At 37.3% G+C, this 13,448-nt stretch overlaps 1 protein-coding gene across 1 annotated transcript in view; it reads left to right on the forward strand.

Moving 5' to 3' along the window:
* CENPF (centromere protein F) overlaps nt 1-13,448 on the forward strand; it is a 97,940-nt gene that overhangs the window by 47,056 nt on the left and 37,436 nt on the right. Inside the window, exons 5-8 of the mRNA XM_032393171.1 lie at nt 3,184-3,305; nt 3,681-3,772; nt 5,616-5,907; nt 7,050-7,252. Of these exons, the coding sequence (XP_032249062.1) occupies nt 3,184-3,305; nt 3,681-3,772; nt 5,616-5,907; nt 7,050-7,252 (709 nt within the window). The remainder of the gene's footprint in view (nt 1-3,183; nt 3,306-3,680; nt 3,773-5,615; nt 5,908-7,049; nt 7,253-13,448) is intronic.

A 13,448-nucleotide genomic window follows, 5' to 3' on the forward strand; every position in this document is an offset into this window, starting at 1 on the left:
CATTCCTGGCCTCTACCCGATAGATGCCAGTAGCACCTCCCCCACGTGCATGTTTTGATAATCAAACATGTCTCTAGGCATTGCCAAATGTCTTTTGGGAGGGTAAAATCATCCTGGATTGAGAACCACTGGGTCAGACTGAGGTTATGAATTTTGGGTAAGAATACCACAGAAGTAGTGATGTGCCTTTCTCAATGTATCCTATCAGGAGATACGTGACCTAATAGGACTTTTACCCTGATTCCCTGGCTGAGGTGTTGTCTGGGTCTCTCCACTGTGAAGTTACACTGTTTTTCCCTTTGTAATTAATAAAGATCTTGATTCCATGAAATTTTTTTTTCCTAATGTGGCCACAATAATCTTAATTATACCTACCTCTCAAATTGAAAGTTAAAATACTTTAAAATTACTCTTATTTGTCTTCCTGTGAAGATAATTTAGGTACACAGAAATCTCTTCCTAATTTTTTTCCTACCCACGTAGGAAGGTGGGTCTCTATAAGTTGCATGTTGGAATGATAAGTAACTTCTATCTCATTGAGTTTTTTGTTTTCTTGTTTACTGTCTGCCATACCAGACTCCATGAGAACAGAGACCTGGTCAGTCTTATCAGTGTACCCCGTGCACTTGGCAGGCCCTCAAATATTTGTCAAATAAATAAATGAAAGATAGGTAGTTGTTTTTGGAAAACAGATGTTAGGGAAGTAGGAAGCTTACTTTCAGAATGCCAGAATAGTTTTCTTTGAAAGTACATTTTGGCTGCTGGTTTTAGAAATACAGGGTTATTTTTATTTATTTTTAAAGATCTTATTTATTTATCTGAGTGAGGAGAGATAGAAAGAGAGCGAGCAAGCTGAGGGAGAGGCAAAGGGGGAGAGAAAAGGAAAGAATCCCAAGCAGACTCCCCGTCGAGTGTGGAGCCCCATGCGGGGCTTGATCCCATGACCCCAGGATCATGACCTGAGTGGAAACCAAGAGTCAATCACTTAACCGGCTGAGCTACCCAGGTGCCCCAGAAATACTGGTTTTAATAATTTAGACAGAAATGTTTGTATTTTTAACATTTGAGGTAAACATTTTTTTGTATACATGTCTATTTTTTATTGCAAAGTGACATTTGGTGGCAATACTTGCAGATATAAAGTGCTCAGAGTTGTGTGTGATACCTAGCAACTTGGTAAGTGTTAACATTATTATTATCAGTTGTTATAGTTGGGGTTAGGATAGCACACTTAGTTTAAAAGTATTTTTATTACCTGTGATGTAGATAGAGATGTTTATAAACGTTTATAAACTATATAAACCTCAGACTGTAAAAACTATTAAGTTAAAAAAAACAATTAAGAGTACAGTTTCCTAGAATATAAAAACTATAAACTAGAAAAACTATTGAGTGTATTCAAATTCCCACTGCTAACCTTCAAGTGCAGGCAGAAACTTATTTTCTCCATCAGTGGCCACTGATTAGGTTTCTGGAAGGTCTCAAACAAGTTAGGTTGAACCATTGGAAATGTTGGTCAAAAACTGTTGAGTATTGACAATCTCATACAGTTAAACCGCTTAATTTAGTGCTATTTTGGTGGCAGTTTTTGTTTTTCTTTGTAGGAAATAGGAGAAATAAAGGCTTATAGAAATAATAGGGTATAGTTTTATATTTAAAATAAATAAACTTTTTTTCTAATGAAAGGATAGGCAGAGGAGGATGAAGTGTGAATTTGAGAGGAAAAAGAAACACCGACTTTTACAAGCTTCTTTAAAATTCATCTCTAAAGTCACCAAATTTGCTACACCTTTGGTAGTCTATAGACCTGGACCATTCATTGTGGTAGCTACTGGCTACATGGCTTGAAATGTGGCTATTACAAATTGAAATGTGACAGGGCACCTGGGTGGCTCAGTGGGTTAAGCGTCTGCCTTCAGCTCAGGTCGTGATCTCCAGGGTCCTGGGATCAAGCCTCGCATCGGGCTCCTTCTCCCTCTCCTTCTCCCCTTCTCCCCTGCTTGTGCTCTCTCTCTCTCAAATAAATAAAGAAAATCTTAAAAAAAAACAACAAATTGAGATGTGCTATAAGTATGCAATGCACACCAAATTCTGAAGGTTCAGTAGAAAAAAAAGTAAAATATCTCAATAATTTTAGTATTGACTATAAGTTGAAATGATAGTATTTTGAAAATATGGAATTAAATAAAATACTAATATTAAATCCATTTGTTTCTTGTTACTCTTTACATGTTAGTAGAACCTTTCTATTGGATAGTGCTGTTACCAACCATAAGCTCGAATGTGAAGATTTGATTTGCAGAGCAGTCCTTTTTAGCCCAGACATTGCCTTTTCCTTCCCAGATTGAGTTTGGAGCTGAGTGGAGCTAGGGCACTGGGGCACTTCCTTCACTCCTTGCTTTGAGCAACATGTCCATGAGAAAGAGACTGCACATCATTAGCTGTTCTATGGGGTGTTCATTTCATTTCTTGTGTTGAGCTAAAATCAGAGACATTACAGACTTGTGAGAATTGAGTCCTCTTAACTTAGGTTGTTTGATTTTGAAAGGTGTTCAGAACTTAAGTGATAGAAATATTCTGTGCATATATACAATATATAGTTTACTTTTCCCATTTCTTTGTGACTGTTTCCAGCCCTGTCTTCTCTAGATGCACTGTTAACTTGATTTTTGTGTCTGTGTTTTTAAAATGGCATAAAATACATGGCAAGTCTATGTTTTTGTCATGACTTAATATTCACAAGTGATGTCAGTTTTGTGATTTGAGCCCATGCTTCAGTGACACCAGTTTCTTTCTATGTTTCTGAAGTTCTGTTGTTGTTGTTTTTAAATATTCCTGTGTCTTTCTTTGGCTTAGAGTATAAAATTTGCTCGGAATATATCCCCAGCCTCCCAACTCTATAACTATAGTGTCATTACAGATCTTCATGGTAGCCTTTATAACACTGTGATTATTGGTTTATATTTCTGTTTCCCTAACCAGACTGAGTTCCTTTGAAGACGGGGGGCCTGAGTTTAGGTCTGTCCCATAAGTTAGTTCTTATTAAATGTCTGTTGGACCAATGAAGTGGTAAGAATTCTTAGAGGGTGGGGTTTTTGTAAGTTTATTACTCTCGGAACGGGTGGTGCTGGCATTCGGTAGCGTTTGCTCTGATTTGCGTCCTCTTGGGTCCTTTTCTAACAGGTGTAAATCTGAACTTGAAAGAAGCCAACAGGCTGCGCAGGCTGGAGATGTCTCTCTGCATCCGTCCGCGACACCACAAAAAGTCTTCGCAGCTCCACTAACACCAAGCCAGTATTATAGTGGTAAGGATTTTTTCCCTTCATAGCTCTTTTACTGGAATTTTAATTTGGTCAAAGAAATCAATTAATTCATCTTTGAATTCAACTTTTAACTTGGGCATTAAAAAAAAAACCTTTTAATTTGGGCATTAATGCGCTACATATCCATTTGTGTATCTGTTGAGCTATATGGAGCTACCAGGTTAAGCCTTTAAACTTTTCATTTTAGCCTGTAGTGTGTTTTAAAAATAATTCAGGTTCAGAATATTCAAACCCAGCATCTGTTTACTTAGTGTACCGCAATATTCATTTCTAGACTATTGAAATGATTGTTGATCTGTGAATTCCTTTATGAAATCCATGACTGAAGTAAAACTGTTTCTCATTGTCTTTGTTTAGTTTCCAAGTATGAAGATCTAAAAGAAAAATATAATAAAGAGGTTGAAGAACGAAAAAGATTAGAGGCAGAAGTCAAAGCCTTGCAGGCTAAAGTAAGTTAATTATGGACCTTACAATAGAGTATGCAGTTGAAGAAGTACTTTGATATATAGGTGTCCAGGGTTGGAGAAAAATCTGGTTCACGTAGAGCTTGCCACATTTTTCTTACACTAAGAAGATAAAGTTCCTGGCTGATTACCTTAGTTATAATTACTTTTTGGTTTTTAAAAAATAGGAGTAAAAAAAAATAGTGTGGGGAGATCAGTTTATCCCTAGACATTAGATGTTCATCAAATTCTACAGAAACTGTAGCCATATAATTATTTCCCTATTGAGATCTAATGGTAAGGAGAGGGGGGGACCAGGGTCATTCCAGACACTCACTGTTTGGCTTTATCACCTGGAGGCCATTGATTGCTTCCCACTGAGGCCTTACGGAATGTGCTGATTACCACCAGGGACATGGGGTTTTAGGGTCATTATTTATGAGATGTTTATTTAGAGGGGAACGTTATCAAGATAATCTTCCCAATTCTGTTAAATAAGTTGCTGGACAGGGTTATAAAGCTCCATTTTGGTATGGGTAAATAGGCAGAGAGGTGGGCGAAGAGGTTTGTTTAGTGTCAGCAAAAGAAACAAAATGCAGGTTTTAGAAACCCCTGCTTCTAGTTAAGGGACTGACCCTAAATATACTCGGTATCTGTAGAATTTACCCTTACCATTTCTGCTTGTGTGATGTTATTTGCTAAAAAAAAAAAAAAGGTGGGGGGGAAACAACAACCTAAATCCTAGTTTTGCACTTAGTGTTTTATTTCTGCTAACCACAAGAACTCGCTGAGATGGGACCATTCACACAGTTTAAGGCTGGATTTATAAGTAGATACCTTACATACTGAGGATCACAAAGTACCTATGAGAGCTTTAACACTTTCAATTATTCTCATGCCCTTGACCCTTGTTTGGAGGTCAACAGGATTCTGATATGTAGCAAAGGTGTTTCTTCTCGCGGTGAATAAAAATTAAACGGTAATTCTCTGGTTTGTCATAGAAATATCATGTGCTTTGTGATCCATTTCAGCCATTGGTGCCCACTTTGCTCCTGACATTGATTCCCAGAGTTTTTCTGGTGGAGAAATTTGAGTCTCTACAAACATGAAACCTCTCTGTGTGGCAAGAAAAGCTCTTGCTATAAAAAAATTTAATGCACCATCTATAGCCATGTCTTGATATTTGTCAGAATAGAAGTAGAGAGAACAAAAGAAGGAGATAAGGGGGATTTATTTGACGAGCACTGAGAAATACATAGAATTGTCGAATCATTGTACACCTGAACTAATATAACACTGTACATTAACTATACTTGAATTAAAAAAATAAAGAATTCAAAGCAGTAGCAAATCCACAAATGTGTATTATATAACATAAAACACCTTATATGACATTTTTGGGAGTGGTATGGTGGAAAGTGAGATTCTTGAAAGAGTTCTTTGGGTTAATATTTAATTTTGATCCTCTTTGTGCAAAGCAAGTGGAGGAGGTGACCAAGGACAGGCAAGCAAAGGACACCAAATTTCAAAACTCAAAATGGTAGTGAATACTCACTTGTGTTTAATGGAGTATATGAGGGATGCAGAATAAATATAAAAACTGAGCCCATTTTAATAGATTGGGACTCAAATGGTACTGGCTTAGCCTTCAATGCTATAGTCTAACCATTAGACAGTTCCTGTCCTGGATATTGGGACCTAAAGGTTCCCTTGACTTGATAAACATGCTTTCTTGGTATGCAGTGGAAGTGGTAACTTCTTGGCATTATGTCTTTATGTGCTATCTGAAAATAAATAGCCTTGAATATTGAGATGTTTAAAGGGCTCTAAAGAGTTTCTATCTTTACAGAAAGCGTGTCAGGCTATTCCCCAAAGCACAATGAATCACCGGGACATTGCACGACATCAGGCTTCCTCATCCGTGTTCTCGTGGCAACAAGAAAAGACCCCAACTCGGCTTTCATCGCATGCTCTAAAAACTCCGATTAGGAGAGATTTCTCTGCATCTCACTTTTCTGGGGAACAAGAGGTGACTCCAAGTAGATCAACTTTGCAAACAGGGAAAAGAGATGCTAATAGCAGTTTCTGTGATAATTTGAGCAATTCTCACCTTTTGGACCAATTAAAAGCCCAGAATCAAGGTAAATTGAGCTAAATTGAGCTAAGTTAAATTGAAATTAAATTTTCCTGAGATAATTTCGGGGGTGATGCCAGATGTTTTTAATCCTAAAAGGTGCTTGTGTGTTTTGTTAGACACATCAAAGCTCTATATCTCAATCTGATCATGTGAAATACTGTTTTTGGGATAAAAGATACCATAATTTTGGAATGTCCTTTTATCAGTACTATAAAGCTGGTGCCCGGAAGCCTTCCGAAGTAGTCTGAGTGGCTTTGTCTTTCCAGAAGTAGGGTGAGTAGGTTACAGTTGCCACGCCCCACGCTTCTCCTGTGTCTTCTTTGGTGGCCCATGGAACAAGCCTGGGGTCTGGCCAGCTTTGGCCAGAGGTGTGGCATGTGTCTGCGGGGCAGCTTTCTCTGCACTGCCAGGTTGTCCATATGGGAGCAAACCTGTAACCTTGGCTGGAGTACCACACCACAGCTGACAGCCAAGGGCACCAGGTGGTGTTTTGGAATCTACTCTGCAGACGACGATAATTTCCAGTGCTATGATATATAGAAAATCACCGTCCGTGATCACTGGTGAGAATTGTCATGCCGCCAATGCCGTTGGAACCGGTATTGTTTGTATGTAGGAAAAAAAAAATGAAAAAAAAAATTATTGTTAATTTTGGCAGTATAGGAGGTTCACACTGTCTTGATCTTTACTGGAGGTAAAGCTACCAGAGAATACAGGAGGGTGAATTTTGCACTGCTTAGCATTCATTTGCATGGATATGGGCACAAAACAAATAGTTGTTGCCAGTGTATAAAACCAAGTGGTAATTTTTACGTAGGGTATTACATGGGATACACTTTTTGCAGCCTCAGTAAGATACTCCTCATGATTTTAGAAAACCATTTTCTTTCCCAAGTTTCTCTGAAAACATTAGAAAATGTGTTTCTCTTGCTTCATATGGATATTTGAATACAAATGACAATAGAGACTAACCATTGAATTAAATCCAATTAAAGTAGTTTCTGTGTTTAGTGTGAATTAATTTATATTTGTCCCACCAAAGATTTCAGAGCAGAGTAATAACAAATGATACATTCTGAATTGAGCTGTAAATTTTTTGTCAAAAATATATATTAATTAAAGTGTGGGTTTTGTTTGTGATTTAAGAGCTAAGGAACAAGATTAGTGATTTGGAACTACATCTGCAAGGACAAGAAAAAGAAATGAAAGGCCAAGTGAATAAATGTCAAGAACTCCAACTCCAACTGGAGAAAGCAAAAGCGGAATTAATTGAAAAAGACAAAGTTCTGAATAAAAGTAGGGATGAACTGGTGAGATCAACAGCACAGTATGACCAGGCATCAACCAAGGTACTGGACTTCTCATGAGTTGTTGAAAGCCTACATTTCATCATACAGTTCTTTGGAAATTTTTTTCGTACAATACTTTAACACTTAAATTTATGAAATAAATGTGAGTAATGAACCTCATTAATACATACTAGGCAGTATTTGTGCAGTTGAAGTAGTAAGTTCGGTTAGAGTTGGGTAGATGTGGGGTCAAATCCGTACTGCACGTTTTCCTGGCAAAGTGAGTTGGGCAAGTTACTGAGCTCTTGTCCATCTAAGTGGGTGGGGAAGAATGAAGATTATGTATATATGGCACTTGACACATACAAGAGGCAACTAAGTAATGGAGCTTTAAAAGAGGCAGGGGCGCCTGGGTGGCTCAGTCTGTTAAAAGTCTGCATTCTGGGGGCGCCTGGGTGGCTCAGTTGGTTAAGCAACTGCCTTCGGCTCAAGTCATGATCCCGGAGTCCTGGGTTCAAGTCCCACATCAGGCTCCTGGCTCAGCAGGGAGCCTGCTTCCCCCTCTGACCCTCTCCTCTCGCATGCTGTTTCTCACTCTCTCTCTCGCTCTCTCTCAAATAAATAAATAAAATCTAAAAAAAAAAAAAAAAAGAGTCTGCCTTCTGTTCAGGTCATGATCCCAGGGTCCTGGGATCAAGCCCCATGTCGGGATCCCTGCTCAGCCAGGAGCCTGCTTCTCCCTCTCCGTTTGCCCCTCCCCCTTCTTGTGCTCTCTCACTCTATCTCACGTGAATGAATTAAATCTTCAAAAAAAAAAAAAAAAAAGAGGTTTAGGACATATGATAGAATTTAATTGATCTCTTTTTTGATCCAATAAATGTACTCCTGTGATTTAATCTTAAGGCTCCAATTAAGGCCAAGCTTCTTAGCGCCTTTGGCGGTGTTTTGTTGTTGCTTTGTCCCCAACTTAACTCTAGTGTTTTATTCCCTTTTTTCTATTCATTCATTCATGTACTCATTTGACAAATATTTGTTGACTGCCTACTGTATGTCCGTCACTGTTCTAGACCAGGGGAATGAAGCAGTGAGAAGATAGACAAAAATCATTGCTCTTGGGGAGCTTCATCCTAGTGGTGGATGCAACATAAATATATAGTCACATAGATAATATTGTGTATGGTGACAAGTGCAGAGAAAAATGAATTATCTTCTAGGACCAACTGTGATTATTTGGTGTTTCCTGAGCCCAGTCTTTATCTGGGTCCAGTGTTTCTTTTTTTTTTCTTTTTTTTTAGATTTATTTATTTTAGAGCATGTGCACATGCAGGGGGCAGGGGCAGAGGGAGAGAGAGAATCTCAAGCAGACTCCCTGCTGAGTGGGGAGCCTGATGTGGGGCTTGATCCCATGACCCTGAGATGACCTGAGCCGAAATCAAGAGTCAGATGCTCAACCAGCTGAGTCACCAGGCTCCCCTATCTGGGTCCAGTGTTTTGCTTACGTTTGCCTTTCTTCCTGGTATACTCTTTATACACACACACACACACACGCACATATATATAATATATATTTCTGGATTTTATTTACAATTTGTTGAGGATTTTTTTTGTCTATATTCATGAGGGATATTGGTCAGCTTTTTTGTACTTTTGTTCTGTCTTCGTCTGGTATTTGTATCAGAGGTCATAGTAGCTTCATAAAATGAACTGGGAACCGTACCCTTCTATTTTTTGGAAGAGATTGTGTAGAATCGGTGTTATTTCTTCTTTACGTGTTTGATAGAATTCTCCATGAAACCATCCAGTCCTCGAGATTTCTTTTTTGGGAGTTTTAAAATTACAAATTTAAGGGGCACCAGGGCGGGGGTGGGGGGCATAGTCGGTTGAGTGTCTGACTCTTGGTTTCGGCTCAGGTCATGATTTTCATGGGTCATGAGATCAAGCCCCACGTTGGGCTCTGCACTCAGTGTGGAGTCTACTTGAGATTCTCTCCCTCTCTTTCTCCCACTCATGCACTCTCTTTCTCAAATAAATAAGTCTTTAAAAAAATTACAAATTTAATATTTAAAATAGATATGTAGCTATGAAAATTATTTCATACTGGATAAGTTGGGATAGCTAGTGTTTTTATTTTATTTATTTATTTTTAAAGATTTTATTCATTTATTTGACAGAGAGCGAGAGAGGGAACACAAGCAGGGGAAGTGGGAGAGGGTGAAGCAGGCTTCCTGCTGAGCAGGGAGCCTGACACAGGGCCCAGGTCCCAGGACCGTGGGATCATGACCTGAACCGAAGGCAGACGCTTAATGACTGAGCCACCCAGGTGCCACTAGCTTTTGTTTTTAGAGGAAATGGTCCATTTTATCTAAATACTTAAACTTAAAAATATAGTTATTTGTAGTATTTTCCTATTCTTTTGATGTTGTTAGGTCAGGTGATATTCTCTGTTTCTGATATTTCTGTTTTCTCTTGCTTTCTGTTTGTCAGTCTTGCTGGAGATGTATCAATTTTGTCAGTAATAATAATAAAATTTGTCAATTTGTTGATCTTTTATTGATCTTTCCAAAGAATCAGCTCTTTGGTTCATTTATTTTCTTTTTTTCAACTTGATGTATTTTTGCTCCTTTATTTCCCTCTGCTTGCTTTGGGTTTATTTTGCTCTTCTTTTTCTAGGTTGTTGAAGTGGGGAACTTAGATGATTGATTTGAAACTTTTCTTTTCCAGTGTAGGCATTTAAAGCTATAAATTTCCTTCAGTACTGCTTTAACTGTGTCCTACAAATTTTGATATATTGTATTTTTGTTTTTATTCCATTCATTGTATTTTTACTTTATTTTTTTTAATGCATTTTTAAAACATTTTGCTTGAGACTTCCTCTTTGCCCCATGGATTACTTAGAAATACCTTGTTAAATTTCCAAGTGTTTGGAGATTTTCTTCTTTCTGTTATTGATTTCCATTGTGTTCAGAGAACATACTCTATGATTTCAATTCTTCTAAGTTTGTTGAGGCTTGTTTTATGGCCTAAGACAATGGTCTATCTTGGTATATGTTTCATGGGCACTTGGGGAAAAAAGTGTATTCTGTTGTTGGGTGGAGTGTTCTAAAATTATCCTTAGCCCCAGATTTTCAGTTGGTTGATGTTGTTGTTGAATTCTTCTATATTTTTGCTGATTTCCTGTCTATTAGTTGTTGAAAGGAGGATAGTGAGAGTCTTCCAAGATTGTTGATTTATCTATTTCTCCTGTCAGTTCTCAGTTTTCGCTTCACATATTTTATAACTGTTGTTTGGTGCATACACATTTAGGATTGCTGTGTCTTCTTGGCAGATTGACCTTTATCATTATATAATAGCCCTCACTGTCTCTGGAAATTTTCTTTATTCTGAAGTCTACTCTTTCTGGTATTAACATAGCCACTCCAGCTTTCCTTTAATGTTTGCATGATGTATTTCCTTCTGTCTTTTGATTTTCAGCCTATCTTTTTATTATTATATTTGAAGTGAGTTTTATATAGACAGCATATAGTTGGGTATATTTTTTAATCCATTCTTCTACCAACTGTCTTTTAATTAGCATGTTTAGGCCATTTACATTTAATGTAATCATCGATTGGTCATGGTTTAAAACTGCCATCTTATTTTTTATTTTCTGTTTCTTTTTGTTTTTCATTTTGTTCATTTCCTGTGGGTTACTCAAAACATTTTGTAGAATTTCATTTTATCTAGTGGTTTAGATGTATTTCTTTGTAGAGCTTTTATAGTGACTGCTCTAGATAATATATTATATATACACATCATTTGTCGGTCTGTTGGTGTTGTCATGTAAGAAGTTCTAATGGATTAGAGAAAATTTACTGCTCTTTTCATCCTTTTACCCTCCCCTATTTATAATACAATTTTCTTAAGTGTTTTCTCTACCTGCATTTAGAACTACATTAGATGGTGTTATAATTTTTGCTTTAACTGTCAAACATAACTTAGACTTTCTTTCTCTTCTCCAGTTTTCTATCATTTATGCCAATATTGTTGGACTTTCCAAGGTCCCTTCTTTCATCATTTCCTTTTTGTTTAGAAAACTTCTTTTAGCCTTTTTTTTTTTTTAGGGTTGGTCTACTGGCCACATATTCTCTTAGTTTTCTTTCTTTGGAAATGTCTTGATACTTCATCCTGGAAGGTGTTTCCTCAGGATACAGGGTTTCTGGGTTGACTGTTCTCTTCTTTCAGCACCATCATGTTTTTCCCTTGGGTCCCAAAGTCCCTAGTCACTCAGTCTTCTTCTCTCCTTTCAGAGCTTTCTTAATGTTTGTGAAGGGTTTTGAATTGTTCTCAATCTGAGGAATAGAGAAATGTACGTTTATTCTATCTTCCTGGAAGCGGTAGTCTAGGTTCATTTTTTTAGACATTCTCCTAGTGCAATGCTTTGCACAGAGATATTGTTGATAAATACTGATTCACTGTATGAAGGTGCAGTGGAGGGTCAATGGGAACATGACCTACCTTGACCTACATATTTATTCACTTTGTGCAGTCTGAGTTTGTAGGTTGGTTTTCTAAGTTAGAGAGACTTGGATTTGAGCCCTGGTTCTGCCACATGCCACTTGTTTTGCTTTTGAATTCTGAGCCTCCCCTTCCGAATCAATAAAATGGTGTTAATGTCTGTGTTATAGGGTTGATGTAAAGATTGAGATAAATTTTGTAAAGGCTTTAGCATAGTGCCTGGCACATGGTGAGTTTATAATAATACATTAGTTATTATAGCATTGAGTTCCTTGTCATTTAACTTTTTTTCAGTTGCATTTCTGCCAACTCAGGCCTTCCTATATATGAGTTAACTTATCCTATTATACTTTGTCTTACTGGTTTTGGAGTGACAGGATCACTGAATCTTTGTTCTATCTAGCATATTTGATAAGGTCTCTTCTTACCAGATCATGAATTAAAACTTTTGACTAGGACAGTGCTGAGAACACAGCTCTGGCTTTCTATTAGAAACTTTCCTCCAGGTTCTTCAGATTCATTTGTTCAATGCTTTCTGGGTACCTTTTTTTTCCAGTGAGCTTCAAATCTACCTAACTGAAAATTCAGACTACCTTTCTCCCTCTTGCCTCTTAGGATAATAGGACCTGATCAGATGTGTTGCTGAAATCAAATTATGCTTTGTTTATGCTGTTCCCTGACCTACCATTAGAATTACCCGTTAAGTAAAATGGAACTAATTTAATCAAAATCAATACCATATTCTTTTGTCAATGTATGCTGTTTCTAGTATGCTTCTTTTCCAAGTATTTGCAAACTGTGTGGGATACATAGTTTGAACTCATGTAGAAACATTGAGGCTGACAGCAAACCTGGAGTTCAGCACCCACATTTCACAGTTGAGAACTCAGGCCCAGGGTGCTGAGTGAGTGCCCAAGGTCATATACTACATATTTTCAAGGATTTCAGCTAGGACACTATTTTAGAATATTATGGAACATTCATGACACCTAGTGGTCAGCTAGTCTTACATGGATTGTGCATCGTCAGAATGTATCAGAATGTCATTGTAAAACATTTAAATAAAATATGAGCATATTCTAAAGGCTCTTTTTAACCTGTTTTGTAGTAAGAAAGTGGTTGATTCTGAGATGTTAGTGGAATGTATTGCAGTTTGAAGGAGGACCAGGAGAGGGCACCAAGGGTTCATTCATCTCTGCCTTGCGTGGGCTTTTTTTCTCTGAGAATTGTCAACCACCAAAATTTGGACCATCATCTGGGCAATGATTTTTATCTGGGTTATTTACTGCTGCATCTCCCGTACCTAGCACAGTGCTTGACATATAGTTGGCTCTTGATAAATATTTGTTTGATTCATATTTGTTATTATTATAAGTAATTTCTGTAATACTTTTCCTAGGAGATTTAAAAATTCAAGAACAGTAAAGATAATGGAAAGGTGTCTTAATGTCCAAAGCAGTGGATTAATTTGAACCAGTGGCTCAATTATTCTTCTTTTTGAAATTGGTATATTTAAAGTACTGATAGTTGGAAAATCATTTAGTCATTAATGACCAGCTTTATTTTTTTCATCTTTGGTTAGTTAATAATTGGTGTCTGGTCTTCTGGCAAAGTATTACGTAGTGTTTTCTTTTCTTCTAACTTTTCTCTTAAATTTCTAATATTTCTAATAGTTCTGAATGATATTATAGTGATTCTCTGAGAAATACTTTAGAAGAGAGATTTGCCAAATTGGGGCACATTTCTTTTAGACCAGGGAGTT

Source organism: Phoca vitulina, unplaced genomic scaffold, assembly GCF_004348235.1.
Source record: "Phoca vitulina isolate PV1807 unplaced genomic scaffold, GSC_HSeal_1.0 scaffold71, whole genome shotgun sequence".
In the NCBI taxonomy this organism is placed as follows: domain Eukaryota; kingdom Metazoa; phylum Chordata; class Mammalia; order Carnivora; family Phocidae; genus Phoca; species Phoca vitulina.